Genomic DNA, 17,700 nt, shown 5'->3' on the forward strand with positions numbered 1-17,700 from the left:
TGGTTTTGCTTGCATAACTTTATGAGCTTAATTTTCCTATCTTTGCAATTAGTTTATGTTTGTTTTCACTCATTAGCATTTAGCTAACAGCGTCTATGTGATTTCATTATTAGTTTGTGCTTATTTTGATAGCGTTCTGGTAATAGAGGCCCAATGGGCCCGTCTTGCATTTTTAGCACCCTCTTGTGTTCTATGCCGGTAATACCATAAATCATGGGATGAGAGAAGGTTGGTATGAAGATATGAAAATCTGGAAAAAGCCCAAGGGTATTATGCACTCAGCAGACACACACTGAAGCACATACACACCAGCATACAGGCATACACTATAAATTCTCACAAATACGCTCACACAGATACAGGCCTATATTCCCACAATAACTGTAGCCTGTTCTGTTCTTCTAATCTAGATTATCAATTTGTTTGTGGCTGTCATCATGGACAACTTTGACTATCTGACTCGTGATTGGTCGATCCTGGGTCCTCACCACTTGGACGAGTTTAAGAGGATTTGGTCTGAGTATGACCCAGAGGCCAAGTAAGTGTGTTTTGTGTGTCTATTTAGTGCAAATATTTGGTTTTATTAACCTGTGTGAGATTATGTTTGAGATTAATTTCTGTATGTTCTGTTGCAATAGTCTCTGAGTGTATGTTTATATCTTGCTCTCTCTCTCTCTCTCTCTGACACAGGGGCAGGATTAAACATCTGGACGTGGTCACTCTGCTCCGACGAATTCAGCCTCCTTTGGGCTTCGGCAAACTCTGTCCTCATAGAGTGGCCTGCAAGGTACACCATCCCTCTGGTCTCTCTCTCTCTCTCTTTCTCATTTTCTCTGCTATACTATCCCTCTCTCTCGCTCTCTATTTTTCTCCCTCACTCTCGCTTGTAACTCTCTGTTTCTCTCTCTCTCAAATGTATCTGGCATGTGTTGATACCTATAAACAGCATGTAAGTAACTCTCCTTTTTCCTTCTCTCAGAGACTGGTGGCCATGAACATGCCTCTAAACAGCGACGGCACCGTGATGTTCAATGCTACCCTATTTGCATTAGTACGCACAGCCCTGAAGATCAAAACTGATGGTAGGAGACACACACACATACCACATCACCACAACAGTATCATCTGTACAGTTTGTATTGATAGTGACAGGACATGTGTTGTTTATCTGTGCTGTAGGTAATTTGGAGCAGGCCAACGAGGAGCTGAGAGCAGTCATCAAGAAGATCTGGAAGAGGACCAGTATGAAGCTACTGGACCAAGTGGTGCCCCCTGCTGGTGGTCAGTCAAAACACACTATCCTAGTAGCAACACACAAATTAGATCCCGGTAGCAAATATAGACCCACACGCCCAACATCCCAGCACACTATCACACAGAAATATATTACACACACACATAATGCCTTCTCATTGTAAATACACAACAAACTCCCCCTCTCACACATAATGCCTTCTCATTGTAAATATACAACAAACTCCCCCTCTCACACATAATGCCTTCTCAATGTATATACACAACAAACTCCCCCTCTCACACATAATGCCTTCTCAATGTATATATTCAACAAACTCCCCCTCTCACACATAATAGCCTACACACACACACTCTCTCACTCATGATTTCAGCTGTGCCCTGCTGTTTTCTGCTCTCAGTGTTTTTGATCTGTGTGTGTGTGCATCTACACTCTTTCTTTCCTGTTCCGAATACCACTGGAGGTTCCAGGGCCTGTGACTGTTACTGTGACTGTTACTGTGACTATTACTGTTACTGTGTGCTAGGCTTTGGGCTTGCATGGCCTCATAGTGGTAGATCACTGTTTGTCAGTGCATGCCGTACCTCTCCTACTAAACTCTCTTTCTCTCCATCTCTGTCTCTCTGTCTGTCCTTATCTCACTCTGCCTCTCTCTCTCTGTCTCACTCTCTCTCTCTCCCTGTCTCACTGTCTCTCTCTCTCTCTCACTCTATCTCTGTCTCTCTCTCGCTTTCTCTCTCCCTGTCTCACTCTCTCTCTCTCTCTTTCTCTGTCTGTACTTATCTCTGTATGTCATTATCTCTGTCTGTCTTTATCTCTGCCTGTCTGTCCGTCTCTCTCTCTCTCTCTCTCTCTCTCTCTCTCTCTCTCTCTCTCTCTCTCTCTCTCTCTCTCTCTCTCTCTCTCTCTCTCTCTCTCTCTCTCTCTCTCTGTTTGAGCTTTTCCACAGCTTCTGGTCCTTTCCTCTATACTGTATATCTGTGTATATAAAAAAAATGACTCTTAAGAACTTCAGAATATTCTGAAGCAGTTCTGTTTTAGGGTGGTGGCATGGAACTAGTGTTGCCTCATTTTTCCGAACTCTGTCCCCAACGTGCTTGTTTAAAGTGACACAGACCCCTGCTTCAGAATCATTCTCACTCACTCACACGCAAACACACACACATTGTACTGTAAATTCTCACTTTGATATACTCTTGCATACATCTTCTACATCTATTTTTACATTGCTCTCATATGTGTGCGCACACACGCACATGCTACCACATGCTACCACAAGCACACACAGATACACACTAACACTAACATACTCACATTTATACCTAGTTCTGCTTGCTTGCATGTGCTCAGTAGAGTCTAACTGCATATTGTGCTCCTTTACACCCCAAATCCCTCTACTGGAGTGGATCTCAACTGTTTGAATACATTCCCAGGGCTGCCTCTTTTTAGTCATATCATAAATCAACTTAACAAAAACAGCTCGGCGCATTAACTCCTATTTAAATGAAGTGCCTTGCTTTACGTAGCAAATTGCTCATAATAACCCGTATGAATGGTACTATTTTAACCTGCAGACTCAAGAAAGTAGATTCTGGAGGGGTCCTGTGCCTCAGTGGTCCTGCCTATGCCCTGTCTGCTATGTCTGCCCTCTCTTTCTGCCTCCTAGGCTGGGCAGAGGGTTATTAATAGAAGTGATAGTTTACAAGATGTCAATAGGCCTAATAGAAATCTTATAATTCTTAGGAATTACAGGATCTCTATGGGAGGCCCAGCATTTAACTAGCATCGAACCATAGTTCAGCTAAGGTTTAGGTTTAATTTGAGGTGTACCAGTGAGGTATACCAGTTCTGTTTTAGGGTGGTGGCATGGAACTACAGTTGCCTCTTCTCTCCGACCTCTGTCCCCAGGCCTGAAAGATGTAATTTAGGATCTATATTCTATTATTGAATTATCATTGAGTTATTATCGAGTTATTTCTGAGTTATTATTGAGTTATTGTAGTCTTTGACCTACAGAGGCAGCTTCAGATACAGTAAAAACACCATCAACATGGATGTATATGTATGATACAGGTGATATGAGATTTCAGTGCATGAAGGTCCAGTACAGCACAGGGATCTAGGGAATAGTGTCTTATCATTTAAAGGATAACCTCATGGTTAGGGTCCAGAATCTGAGGGGAGCGGTCGGGCTTGGGGAAGCGAAATGAGGTTGGGACTCCCAGAATGCTGTGCAGTGACCTCCTGTCTGACACAGGAAGCGTTTGTGTGGTCTGTTCACCTAGATGATGAGGTAACCGTGGGGAAGTTCTATGCCACCTTCCTGATACAGGACTACTTTAGGAAATTCAAGAAACGTAAAGAGGAGGGCCTGGTAGGGGTGCACGCCTCCCAGAACAACACAGCCATCGCTCTACAGGTGAGTATCGGTGTGTGTGTACTGTTTGTGTGTGTGCGAGCGAGCATTTGTGTTTGTGCATGTGTGCGTTTGTGTACGTGCGCGCGTTTGTGTGTGTGTGTGCATGCGTATGTGTGTTTGAGAGAGAGCAAGCGTCTACAAAATGTGCGAAGAAATGTGTGTGAAGAGAAAGTGGTTGCCTGAAACACTGAGAATCTGTGTGCTAATGTTGTGATTTATGATTCAGCAGGTCATTCATGATCAAAGCTATTGGTGTACAGTATGACCCTGTTTATGTGATGACGTACATCAATGTATGTCTCTTTCTGAGAGGCATGTGTCTTCATCTCTATGTTAATGTTGACAATGGTATGTGTGCATATCCCAAAAGGTTCCCTATTCCCTCTATCGTGCACTACCATGGCTCTGGTCACTATGTAGGGAATAGGATGCCATTTGGGACGCATCCATTTCTGTCCGCTCACCATTGTCATCCAATGTTTTCACATGTCTATCACCCATCAGCTCATGAAGCTCTCACTCACAGCAGCTTTTTTCTGTTTCCGTCACCGTTAGCTTCAAGCCATGAGGGTTTTTTCTGTTTCCGTCACCGTTAGCTTCAAGCCATGAGGGTTTTTTCTGTTTCCGTCACCGTTAGCTTCAAGCCATGAGGGTTTTTTCTGTTTCCGTCACCGTTAGCTTCAAGCCATGAGGGTTTTTCTGTTTCCGTCACCGTTAGCTTCAAGCTATTCGTTTATTTTCTGTTTCCGTCACCGTTAGCTTCAAGCTATTCGTTTATTTTCTGTTTCCGTCACCGTTAGCTTCAAGCCATTCGTTTATTTTCTGTTTCCGTCACTGTTAGCTTCAAGCCATTCGTTTATTTTCTGTTTCCGTCACTGTTAGCTTCAAGCCATTAGTTTATTTTCTGTTTCCGTCACCGTTAGCTTCAAGCCATTAGGTTTTTTCTGTTTCCGTCACCGTTAGCTTCAAGCCATTAGGGTTTTTCTGTTTCCGTCACCGTTAGCTTCAAGCCATTAGGTTTTTTCTGTTTCCGTCACCGTTAGCTTCAAGCCATTCGTTTATTTTCTGTTTCCGTCACCGTTAGCTTCAAGCCATGAGGTTTTTTCTGTTTCCGTCACCGTTAGCTTCAAGCCATTAGGGTTTTTTCTGTTTCCGTCACCGTTAGCTTCAAGCCATTAGGGTTTTTTCTGTTTCCGTCACCGTTAGCTTCAAGCCATGAGGTTTTTTCTGTTTCCGTCACCGTTAGCTTCAAGCCATTAGGGTTTTTTCTGTTTCCGTCACCGTTAGCTTCAAGCCATGAGGGTTTTTTCTGTTTCCGTCACTGTTAGCTTCAAGCCATTAGGTTTTTTCTGTTTCCGTCACCGTTAGCTTCAAGCCATGAGGTTTTTTCTGTTTTTCTGTTTTCAAGCCATGAGGTTTTTTCTGTTTCCGTCACCGTTAGCTTCAAGCCATGAGGGTTTTTTCTGTTTCCGTCACCGTTAGCTTCAAGCCATTTTTTTCTGTTTCCGTCACCGTTAGCTTCAAGCCATGAGGTTTTTTCTGTTTTTCGTCACCGTTAGCTTCAAGCCATGAGGGTTTACCGTTTAGCTATTCCTCTCTATATCTCCTCATATCCCTCATATTCCTAGATATACTTTTCTTCATTGAAATTGATCTATAGTAAGTAAAGTACAGTATATGCCTATTCTAATAACTGTAATACTGAGTAGTTGCAATTTTTTCTACACTGCCAAATATGTAACCAAAATGTCTCACATACCTAAGCGAGCACCCTTTGGTGAGGGAGAGCTGTATCACACAGTCAGAATAATGTCATGTCATATGAGACACACGAAGTGCAGGGCACATTCAGGGGAGCACATTTTGTTTGTCTCTTATAAATGTTCTCATCTCTCAAAGTCTGTCTAGCACCGTCCTATATGGGCGTCTGTAAACTTCAGGTTTTGCGTGAGAGCCACCAAAGGGCAGCTGTGTGTGCGTGTGTGTGTGTGTGTTTCTGCGTGTGTGTTTTTGATCGTGTGTGTGTGTGTGTGTGTGTGTGTGTGTGTGTGTGTGTGTGTGTGTGTGTGTGTGTGTGTGTGTGTGTGTGTGTGTGTGTGTGTGTGTGTGTGTGTGTGTGTGTGTGTGTGTGTGAAGAGCCTCTTTGCCTGAAAGAGAACCCCTCCTACCAGCCCTTAGCCCCTCCCTCTATTGTCATGGTTACAGGCTGGCCTTCGCACGCTACATGATATCGGGCCTGAAATTCGACGAGCGATATCATGTGACCTGCAAGATGACGAGCTAGTAGACTTTATTCCAGAGGAGGACGAGGAGATTTATAGGGTAACTTGTTCAATTCATCTGCCTGAGTGGGTAAATGTATGGCACATATATTTATTTTGTCTTGCTGGAATGGATTGGTTGGGTAAATGGAATATTAGGGTAATGGTAGTCTATAATGCCCCACATCAATGTCCCTATTGGAGGTATACACTGTACACAGCAGACATAGACATACACAGTCTGTAATATGACATTTTATTTGTATAGCGCGGCGCCTTACATCTACAGGCCAAAATCGCAATGCTCTAAACTCAGTCACAAAGGTGGACTGGACATCGTTGCATAGATCAGACCTGTAGGTGTAGGAAAAGGACCATGTACTATGTTAATCTCAGAGGAAGTAAGCCATTTGGTGTTCTTCTGTTTTTCTTTTTTCAGTTAATATGAAAAAATATATATTATAGTGCCTCCATTTTGCTCACATATACCATGAAACATTGAACCAGCTTCTGAACTTATTTTCCGCCCATACAATGATTTCTGAAAGGAAAGCAAATCAAAAATCACAACAATTCAACCCAGTTTGCACATAAGTAGCGCTGCATATTCATCCTCCGTGTTGAACAGAAAGTAGTCTCTGACCGTTTGACCTTGAGTCTTCTTCCACAGCGCAACGGCGGCCTGTTCGGTAACCACGTCAACCACGTGAACGGGGACCACCACCGGCGCTCATCGAGTCACCAAACCAACGCCACCCAGCGGCCCCTGCAAGTACAGCCGCCTCCGCACTACGCCCACATGGAGCAGCCGGTGGGGCGTCTCTGCCGGGCCAATGCCATGTCCCACCCTAACCACCACCATCGCCACCACCACCACAACTCCTCCTACGGCAAGTCGCCCAAGTCCACCAACATCAACTTGAACAATGCCAACGTGTCCAGTCTGCCCAACGGAGGAGGTCACCACCACCGCTACTACGAGCACGCTCCGCCCCCCGCCAACGGTTACCCTGGACACCGTGGCGGCCCCTACTACCCCGACTACGACAAGCCACCTCCTCGTGGCACGCCCCAAGGACAAAGGTGACCACACACTGACCATCAGCCATCTCTCTCTGGCCGTGAAATTAAATGGGTGACGAGTCATGTGTTGTTGAATGGGATTGATTACTTATAGTAAGAGAGAATGGGGAAACGTCTGTGGCTTGAAGCTTCATGTACTATAAACTTCAAATGCGACAATAATTTAGAAACTATAATGTCTAACCTTTAAACTCTTCCGTCCCTCCTTGTCAATTCACCTGAGCGACTCTCTGAGTCCCTCGTAGTCATACAGCTGTCTACGTGTGTATGATGATGTCAACACTAAGAGTTGTTGTACAATACAACAAACCTGGGATATAACTTAGCATGCAGGGTAAGCATGCGGCTACCATTAGCCATAAGGCCATTCTGTGTATCTATCATTACAGATTGCCAAAGGCAGGACCTAGCCTCTCCTTATCAAACGTTTTCCTTGTCACTGACCTATAGCACGTACCCTCTCAGACCCTCCCTTAAACTGACCAATCCCAGCTTTTTCATTCCATATAAGTGGCTAACGACACACATTTTATATTTCTTCAGGCTACCATCACACAAGCAGTCCATGCATCTCCCTGGAGCACCCCAGGGTTGGGTTCAACGTCCATTTCAATTCTTTTCATTTCAGAAAATGTTGTCCCCCCCAAAACATTGGTACACACATCTGTCACCCCTCTGTCTTCCTTCTTCAATTATACATATATAAGAATGCATGTATATGTTTCATATACTGTATGATATATATGTGACTCCCTACCCTTTCTGTTCTCTCCTCCTTTTCTTCTACCTTAACCAAATGCTTTCTCTCAACCATCTCTCTGCTTTCTTGGACAGAAGGCGCTACTATGAAACCTATGTTAGGTACTGTATGTTACTTTCCTAGGTATGTCTAGAGCCGTATGTGTCCACCATGACAAAGGGGAACTTTTCATTTGAATTCCGTTTTTTGGGGCCAGTTTGTGACTGACTGCATCCCTTCTAAGGTTGCAAAATGCCTGTAACTGGTTCTGGCAATATTCTAACCGGGATTTCTGGAAAACCTCTGAGTTTTGGGGAAGGTACTGGAATTTTGCAACCCTAATCCCTGCTCAGTTAGTGCTGAGTGTTCTAGTCAGTCATCCCTCTCCCTGTCTCTGCACCACCACCTGTCTGTGGAGTAGTATCTCTTGACCCAGTGTTCTGATGTTTGACAGAGAAAGGAGAGGCCTGATTGGCCAGCACACTGCCTAGCCCTAGACCAGTCTTGCTGTGTGCATGTGTCTGCTAGGAAGAGAGCACTGCTAAAAGATAATTGAACTGAAGTGCTTGCCTTGGAGGAACTCGGATGCTCAAACCACATGGATATGTATGGAAACTTACCTTACTCACCCTAGCTCTGATACTTCCTAAGAGGCCAACAACGACCAGTATAAAAACCCTCAGAAATGTCTTTCAATAAAGGGTCACTTCACCCAAATTACAAAATTATACTGGTTTCCTTATCCTGTAAGCAGTCTATGGACAAACCAAAGCATAGATTGCTGTTCTCCCTTGTCCATAGACTGCTTGCAGGGTAAGGAAACCAAAATGTAATTGTGTAATTTGGGTCAACTATCCCTTTAAGTAAACCATGGATGAGATGGGTAATAAGGAAATGTAAGTTTTGATACATTTGATTGAAGACTTCCCAAATGAACGTACAGGAAACGATAGTTTTCCTTTGACAAATGAAGTGTTAGTGAACACTGAGGGATGCTCTTCGATACTATATGCTATGTCCACTGGTCTACTGCTTCGACTGTCTATGTCACTGTTGTCTTCATGAGGCTGCGGTGGTGGATGATGAGGGCGTTGGTTCTGTTGCATCGCTGCCCCCTGGAGGCTGGAGGTTTGCGTCTGCATGGCAGTGCATGGCCCTGTTCCCCCACGACCCCCCTCGCAGTCCAACACCACCAGTGGAGGCTAGTGAAGGGAGGACCGCTCATAGTAATGTCTGGAACCGGTACCATTCTATTCATTCCATTCGAGCCATTACAATGAGCCCATCCTCCGATTTGAAAGTGACACCAGCCTCCACTGGGCACCACCCCTCCTCTGAACTCTGACTCCTCACCCCCTCCTAGGTCCCACGTGGGAGACGTCCGTCACCCGACCATCCGGCGGGAGGAGGAGTTTGACGATGACAGGTACTCAGGAGAGTACTATAGCGGGGAAGAGTTCTACGAGGACGACAGCATGTTGTCAGGAGACAGGTAAGGTAACACTCCACCTGTATAGCCTCACAGAAATACATGTCTTATCTTATATATTGTTTATACACTATAAATACAAAAGTGTGTGGACACCCATTCAAATGATTGGATTTGCCTATTTCAGCCTCACCCGTTGCTGACAGGTGTATAAAATTGAGCACACAGCCATGCAATATCCATAGACAATCATTGACAGTAGAATGACCTGTACTGAAGAGCTCAGTGACTTTCAATGTGGAACCGCCATAGGATGCAACCTTTCCAACAAGTTAGTTCGTCAAATTTCTGCCGTGCTAGGGCTGTCCCGGTCAACTGTAATGGCAGTTATTGTGATGTGGAAACATCTAGCACACAACAACGGCTCAGCGCGAAGTGATAGGCCACATAAAGCTCACAGAATGGGACTGTCGAGTGCTGAAACACGTAGCGCGTAAAAGTCGTCTTTCCCTGATTGCAACACTTACTACCGAGTTCCAAACCGCCTCTGGAAGCACCGTCAGCACAAGATCTGTTCATCGGGAGCTTCATGAAATGGGCTTCCATGGCCGAGCAGCCGCACATAAGCCTAAGATCACCATGTGTAATGCCAAGTGTCAGCTGGAGTGGTATAAAGCCCACCGCCATTGTACTCTGGAGCAGTGGAAAAGCGTTCTCTGGAGTGATGAATCATGCTTTACCATCTGGTAGGCCGACGGACAAATCTGGGTTGGGCAGATTCCAGGAGAACGCTACCTGCCCGAATGCTTAGTGCCAACTGTAAAGTCTGGTGAAGGAGGAGTAATGTTCTGGGGCTATTTTTCAACAGTTTGGGTAAGGCCCTTTCATGTTTCATCATGGCAATGTCCCCATGCATAAAGCTAGGTCCATACAGAAATGTTTTGTTGAGATTGGTGAGAAAGAACCTGACTGGCCTGCACAGAGCCCTGACCTCAACCCCATCAAACACCTTTGGGATGAATTAGAACGCCGACTGTGAGCCAGGCCTAATCGTCCAACATTAGTGCCCAACCTCACTAATGCTCTTGTGGCTGAATGGAAGCAAGTCCTCATATCCAACATCTAGTGGAAAGCCTTCCCAGAAGCGTAGAGGCTGTTATAGCAGCAAAGGGCGGACCAACTCCATATTAATGCTCATGATTTTGGAATGAGATGTTCGACAAGCAGGTGTCTACATACTTTTGGTCATGTAGTGTACCTCACAATTCGTTCTCTTCTGCTAGAGCAGGGGTCTCAAACTAGCGGCCCGCAAGCCAGATGTGGACCTGAAGTCTATTAAACCTGGCCCGCTATATATTTTTTAAGTACAGTGCCTTGCGAAAGTATTCGCCCCCCTTGAACTTTGCGACCTTTTGCCACATTTCAGGCTTCACATTTCAGGCTCTCCATCCAACCTCACTGAGCTCGAGCTGTTTTGCAAGGAGGAATGGGAAAAAATGTCAGTCTCTCGATGTGCAAAACTGATAGAGACATACCCCAAGCGACTTACAGCTGTAATCGCAGCAAAAGGTGGCGCTACAAAGTATTAACTTAAGGGGGCTGAATAATTTTGCACGCCTAATTTTTCAGTTTTTGATTTGTTAAAAAAGTTTGAAATATCCAATAAATGTCGTTCCACTTAATGATTGTGTCCCACTTGTTGTTGATTCTTCACAAAAAATACAGTTTTATATCTTTATGTTTGAAGCCTGAAATGTGGTAAAAGGTCGCAAAGTTCAAGGGGGCCGAATACTTTCGCAAGGCACTGTAGCTAGTTCACCTCCAACACCCTATCCTTGGCTTCCAGGAGGTCCTATAAAGAATACCTGGACAGGTACCAGAACAGTGACACGGAGTATGAGACTCCTAGAGGCTACCACCACCCCGACAGTTACTATGATGACGATGAGCAGCCCCTCTACCAAGATGGAAGGAGGTCGCCTAAGAGACGGATGCTTCCTGCCACGCCTCAAGGTAACGCCCCTCCTCTCTACCCAGAAATGCTTCTGATGCTTGTCATCAAATATACTGTTACTGAGGTTAGATAAAAGCTAATAGTTATTCACACACACACATGCACAGTTTTGGACTCTTTCATTAAACTGTCTTGCCACTGACTTGGTACTGTATAATTTTAAAGACACCTTCATGACATTTTGTTTGTTTGTGAATGTGTGTTGATGCCCTTTAGTTGCATGTTGTCATTGTTTCCTGCATGAGTAGTTTAGTTTCACTAGTTTCATCCTCCTGTCCTGTCCACCTATCCACCACACACCCAGGTCACCGGAGGCCCTCCTTCAACTTTGAGTGTCTAAGAAGGCAAGGCAGTCAGGACGAGCTGCCACACCAACGCACTGCACTACCACTGCACCTAATGCAGCACCAGGTAACACACACACACTTCTCACAGTGCACTGCTGTACAACTGCATGGAATGTACCACCAGGTAACACGTACAGTAGACAGCTCTGCGTCCGCACCGAATGCACCTCCATGTAGTTCACACATACATTCACACACATTCATATTACTAGTGCACTATGTTGCATGAATTGATTCACCAACGCAGTGCTTCACCAGGGGTTCTAGACCAGTGTGTTTGTTACTTTCCGTCCGTCCCTTCCTCTACAGGTGATGGCTGTAGCAGGGCTGGACTCCAGCAGAGCCCACCGTCTATCCCCCACCCGCTCCACCCGCTCCTGGGCCACTCCCCCCGCCACTCCGGCCATTAAGGAACAGTCGCCCTACTACACGCCCCTCATCAGGGTCGATCTCCCCGGACGCAGGTATATAAAAGACTCCTTCATTGTTCTGTCTATTCGTCTGATGAAGACTACAGATTGGTTTTAGTAATGTGAGACCCTTATTTTGTGACTAATGTGGGACTTTTATTTTTAATATATCTGTTATTTTGGCACTTAACAAAATAAAATGACAAAATGACACATTGGTTTTCTAACATTGTAAGCAGTCTATGGACAAGGTATGACAGCAATTCATTCTTTGGGTTCGTTTTCCTGGCACTGTTTCCACATGCTGATGTTTTAGCATGTGTGGCACAAATCCCATTCAAGTAATAGGGCCGATATTAGTATCTTTCATGCATCATGTACAAAAATGCTTGTCCATAGACAGTTTACAGGGAAAGGAAACCAATATGTCATTTTGTCAGTTGGGTGAACTATCCCTTTAAGATAAAAGATGAAGAGGTGCTAAAGCGAGGAGCAGAACCGGAACGAGGAGCGGAACCCTCTCTCTTTGGAAGTTACGGGCTGAACATTCCTTCCCTTTTCCGAAATTCGAAAGATGCTAATACCTGCAAAAACGTTATTTTGAGATATTGGGACCATAAGGTTCTATCTGCAAAAAGATGATTCTGAGATAACTGGCTTTAAAGTTCAGAACCCTCACTGGTTTTAATGTGGTTAGTCATTTTTATATTGCATTCTTTTGAGCTTAAACAGCATGTACTGGGGTATTTCAAGTTCTACATATCAAATCCAATCACATTTTATTTGTCACATGCACCGAATAGACCGTGAAATGCTTACTGACAAGCCCTAACCAACAAAACAAGTGAGGTAGAAAATATTTGCTAAAAGAAAAAAACTAAAGTAATAAAAGAAAGTGACATAATAAAATAACAGTAACGAGGCTATATACAGGGGGAACCGGTACAGAGTCAGTGTGCGGGGGTACAGGTCAGTTGAGGTAATTTGTACATGTAGGTAGGGGTGAATAGATAATAAACAGTGAGTAGTAGCAGTGTGAAAAAGAGGGTCAATTCAAATAGCCAGATAAGTAGAGAACATTGAACAGAACAGGGCTATGTCAATAACTACATTTTGACAAAAATGCAGATAGAACCTAATAGTCCCAAACTCTCGATTTTACCAAATAACCAGTGAAAAACCTAAACACCGAAACTACTTCTGCTCGCTATACCACACATCCCATTCCTTCGCGACAGAATCTTAAAACGATTAGTCTTGGAATGGTTGCAGGTGCCACGCTCACTTTGATTATTTTGTTCATAAGAAAGCTGTGTAGAACTCTGATAACAACCATTGAGTTACTATGTTCATTCAATCATTCTCGTCCTTCACCTTTCCTCCATTGCACTCCAAGAGTGTCTGAATCTCTTCTTCTCTTCAGGGAGAGTGCCTCCAGCAGCCAGGTGTCTGTGAGGAAGAGTTCGTGGTACACAGACGACCCAGAGTACTCCCAGAGGACCTACTCCCCCGTCCACCTCCAGCTGCCCCCAGAGTACCGACAGCATTACCACCAGAAGAGAGGCAGCGCTACCAGCCTGGTGGAGGCGGTGAGGCAGGGGAGGGCAGGGAAGGGGAGGGTGGGTGGGTGGGTGGGTTGGTGTCCAGGGGCCAGTTGCACCAGTTGGTCGTAAGTGTGTCGTAACTACGTCCAACTACGTCCAACGCTCTACGCCGGACCTAAAAATGATACCACCTGGGCATAATCCCTTTTATGAGCTACGCCTGGGTGTAGATTCTACACCTTGTAGGGGGCAGGGCCCGCTTGCATAAAACATATTAAGTGTTTCCCTTAAGGGTTTAGCTTAAGGAATCATTTTCCCTTACCTAAGGGAATTGTTTAAGGGCGTTAACCCTAACCCTAACCCTAACCCCTCAAATATTTCCTTATCTAAGTGCATACTTAATTAAGGTGTTTTACTGGCATGTATGGCAAAACAGTATCTGGTTACCATTGAGACGGCCTGATTCACTGAATAAACCTCTCTTCATTTTGTGAGATAGCAACTTAGAACTTCTACAATCCAGACAGGATAACCAAATTGCTTCAGAAGATAATGTTTTTTGTAGTTACTTTTTTTCAACTTGTTTATATTGCTTTCTAGTACGACAAGCTAGCTTCAGAGTAGCTATAGCTAACGAGCCAGCTAGCTTCAAGTAAAATCACATTTTATTTGTCACAAATACGTGTTTAGCAGATGTTATTGCGGGTGTAGTGAAATGCTTGTGCTTCTAGCTCCGACAGTGCAGTGATATCTAACAAATAATATCTAACAGTTTCACAACATATACCCAAAATACACGTAAATCTAAGTAAGGAATGGATTAAGAATATATACACATATATGTCAGAGCGGCATTGGACTAAGATATAGTGGCATAGTATAGAGTACAGTATATACAGTCGTGGCCAAAAGTTTTGAGAATGACACAAATATTAATTTTCACAAAGTCTGCTGCCTCAGTTTGTATGATGGCAATTTGCATATACTCCAGAATGTTATGAAGAGTGATCAGATGAATTGCAATTAATTGCAAAGTCCCTATTTTCCATGCAAATGAACTGAATCGCAAAAAAAGATTTCCACTGTATTTCAGCCCTACCACAAAAGGACCAGATGACATCGTGTCAGTAATTCTCTCGTTAACACAGGTGTGAGTGTTGACGAGGCCAAGGCTGGAGATCACTCTGTCATGCTGATTGAGTTCGAATAACAGACTGGAAGCTTCAAAAGGAGGGTGGTGCTTGGAATCATTGTTCTTCCTCTGTCAACCATGGTTACCAGCAAGCGCCAGAACCGTCTCCTAAAGTTGATTCAGCTGCGGGTTCGGGTCACCACCAGTTCAGAGCTTGCTCAGGAATGGCAGCAGACAGGTGTGAGTGCATCTACACGCACAGTGAGGCAAAGACTTTTGGAGGATGGCCTGGTGTCAAGAAGGTCAGCAAAGAAGCCACTTCTCTCCAGGGAAAACATCAGGGACAGACTGATATTCTGTAAAAGGTACACGGATTGGACTGCTGAGGACTGGGGTAAAGTCATTTTTTTTGATGAATCCCCTTTCCGATTGTTTGGGGCATCCGGAAAAAAGCTTGTCCGGAGAAGACAAGGTGAGTGCTACCATCAGTCCTGTGTCATGCCAACAGTAAAGCATCCTGAGGCCATTCATGTGTGGGGTTTCTTCTCAGCCAAGCGAGTAGGTTCACTCACAATTTTGCCTAAGAACATAGCCATGAATAAAGAATGGTACCAACACATCCTCCGAGAGCAACTTTTCCCAACATCCAGGAACAGTTTGGTGATGAACAATGCCTTTTCCAGCATGATGGAGCACCTTGCCATAAGTCAAAAGTGATAATTAAGTGGCTTGGGGAACAAAACATCAATATTTTGGGTCCATGGTCAGGAAACTCCCCAGACCTTAATCCCATTGAGAACTTGTGGTCAATCCTCAAGAGGCGGGTGGACAAACAAAAACCCACGTATTCTGACAAACTCCAAGCATGGATTATGCAAGAACGGGCTGCCATCAGTCAGGATGTGGCCCAGAAGTTAATTGACAGCATGCCAGGGTGGATTGCAGAGGTCTTGAAAAAGAAGTGTCAACACTGCAAATATTGACTCTTTGCATCAACTTAATGTAATTGTCAATAAAAGCCTTTGAAATGCTTGTAATTATACTTCAGTATTCCATAGTAACATCTGACAAAAATATCAAAAGACACTGAAGCAGCAGACTTTGTGGAAATTAATATTTGTGTCCTTCTAAAAAAATGGCCACGACAGTACATATGAGATGGGTTATGCAATATTTACACACAATTAAAGTACAGTTTACACATATGATATGAGTAATGCAGATACGGAGACATTATTAAAGTGGCTAGTGTTTCCTAATCAATGTCTATAGGCAGCAGCCTCTGATGTGCTGGAGATGCCTGTTTAACAGTCAGTGGTGTAGTATAGAATACAATACAGTATATACATATGAAATCGGTGATGTAATATGTAAACATGTCACATGTAATATGTAAACACAATTTAAAGTGAATAAGATACCATAGAATAGTGTGGAGTGCAGTTCATACAGTGGGAAGAACAAGTTTTTGATACATTTTGCAGGTTTTCCTACTTACAAAGCATGTAGAGGTCTGTCATTTTTATCATAGGTACAACTTTGAGAGACGGAATCTAAAACAAAAATCCAGAAAATCACATTGTATGATTATTAAGTAATGAATTAGCATTTTATTGCATGACATAAGTATTTGATACATCAGAAAAGCAGAACTTCATATTTGGTACAGAAACCTTTGTTTGCAATTACAGAGATCATACGTTTCCTGTAGTTCTTGACCAGGTTTGCACACACTGCAGTGGGGATTTTGGCCCACTCCTCCATACAGACTTTCTCCAGATCCTTCAGGTTTCGGGGCTGTCGCTGGGCAATACGGACTTTCAGCTCCCTCCAAATATTTTCTATTGGGTTCAGGTCTGGAGACTGGCTAGGCCACTCCAGGACATTGAGATGCTTCTTATGGAGCCACTCCTTAGTTGCCCTGGCTGTGTGTTTCGGGTCGTTGTCATGCTGGAAGACCCAGCCACGACCCATCTTCAATGCTCTTACTGAGGGAAGGAGGTTGTTGGCCAAGATTTTGCGATACATGGCCCCATCCATCCTCCCCTCAATACTGTGCAGTCGTCCTGTCCCCTTTGCAGAAAAGCATCCCCAAAGAATGATGTTTCCACCTCCATGCTTCACGGTTGGGATGGTGTTCTTGGGGTTGTACTCATCCTTCTTCTTCCTCCAAACACGGCAAGTGGAGTTTAGACCACAAAGCTCTATTTTTGTCTCATCAGACCACATTACCTTCTCCCATTCCTCCTCTGGATCATCCAGATGGTCATTGGCAAACTTCAGACGGGCCTGGACATGCGCTGGCTTGAGCAGGGGGACCTTGCGTGCACTGCAGGATTTGAATCCATGACGGCGTAGTGTGTTACTAAAGGTTTTCTTTGAGACTGTGGTCCCAGCTCTCTTCAGGTCATTGACCAGGTCCTGCCGTGTAGTTCTGGGCTGATCCCTCACCTTCCTCATGATCATTGATGCCCCACGAGGTGAGATCTTGCATGGAGCCCCAGACCGAGGGTGATTGACCGTCATCTTGAACTTCTTCTATTTTCTGATAATTGCGCCAACAGTTGTTGCCTTCTCACAAAGCTGCTTGCCTATTGTCCTGTAGCCCATCCCAGCCTTATGCTGGTCTACAATTTTATCCCTGATGTCCTTACACAGCTCTCTGGTCTTGGCCATTGTGGAGAGGTTGGAGTCTGTTAGATTGAGTGTGTGAACAGGTGTCTTTTATACAGGTAACGAGTTCAAACAGGTGCAGTTAATACAGGTAATGAGTGGAGAACAGGAGGGCTTCTTAAAGAAAAACTAACAGGTCTGTGAGAGCCGGAATTCTTACTGATTGGTAGGTGATCAAATACTTATGTCATGCAATAAAATGCTAATTAATTACTTAAAAATCATACAATGTGATTTTCTGGATTTTTGTTTTAGATTCCATCTCTCACAGTTGAAGTGTACATATGATAAAAAAATTACAGACCTCTACATGCTTTGTAAGTAAGAAACCTGCAAAATCGGCAGTGTATCAAATACTTGTTCTCCCCACTGTACATATGAGATGAGTAATGCT

The 17,700-nt window shown here is 44.2% G+C and overlaps 1 protein-coding gene across 14 annotated transcripts in view; it reads left to right on the plus strand.

Annotated features, from left to right (window-relative positions):
• LOC124028199 (voltage-dependent L-type calcium channel subunit alpha-1D-like) overlaps positions 1-17,700 on the plus strand; it is a 148,233-nt gene that overhangs the window by 125,393 nt on the left and 5,140 nt on the right. For 11 of the 14 annotated variants that reach the window (XM_046340319.1, XM_046340350.1, XM_046340313.1 and 8 more), the window contains 13 exons: positions 411-538; positions 691-787; positions 980-1,082; positions 1,180-1,281; positions 3,541-3,674; positions 5,880-5,996; positions 6,606-7,018; positions 7,853-7,879; positions 9,121-9,249; positions 11,033-11,199; positions 11,505-11,611; positions 11,857-12,011; positions 13,381-13,546. In XM_046340319.1, coding sequence (XP_046196275.1) covers positions 411-538; positions 691-787; positions 980-1,082; positions 1,180-1,281; positions 3,541-3,674; positions 5,880-5,996; positions 6,606-7,018; positions 7,853-7,879; positions 9,121-9,249; positions 11,033-11,199; positions 11,505-11,611; positions 11,857-12,011; positions 13,381-13,546 — 1,845 coding nt within the window. Of the gene's footprint in view, positions 1-410; positions 539-690; positions 788-979; positions 1,083-1,179; positions 1,282-3,540; positions 3,675-5,879; positions 5,997-6,605; positions 7,019-7,852; positions 7,880-9,120; positions 9,250-11,032; positions 11,200-11,416; positions 11,612-11,856; positions 12,012-13,380; positions 13,547-17,700 lie in introns of those variants that run through there. The other 3 variants (XM_046340327.1, XM_046340346.1, XM_046340371.1) reach the window with 3 other exon arrangements.

Source organism: Oncorhynchus gorbuscha, linkage group LG03 (assembly GCF_021184085.1).
Source record: "Oncorhynchus gorbuscha isolate QuinsamMale2020 ecotype Even-year linkage group LG03, OgorEven_v1.0, whole genome shotgun sequence".
In the NCBI taxonomy this organism is placed as follows: domain Eukaryota; kingdom Metazoa; phylum Chordata; class Actinopteri; order Salmoniformes; family Salmonidae; genus Oncorhynchus; species Oncorhynchus gorbuscha.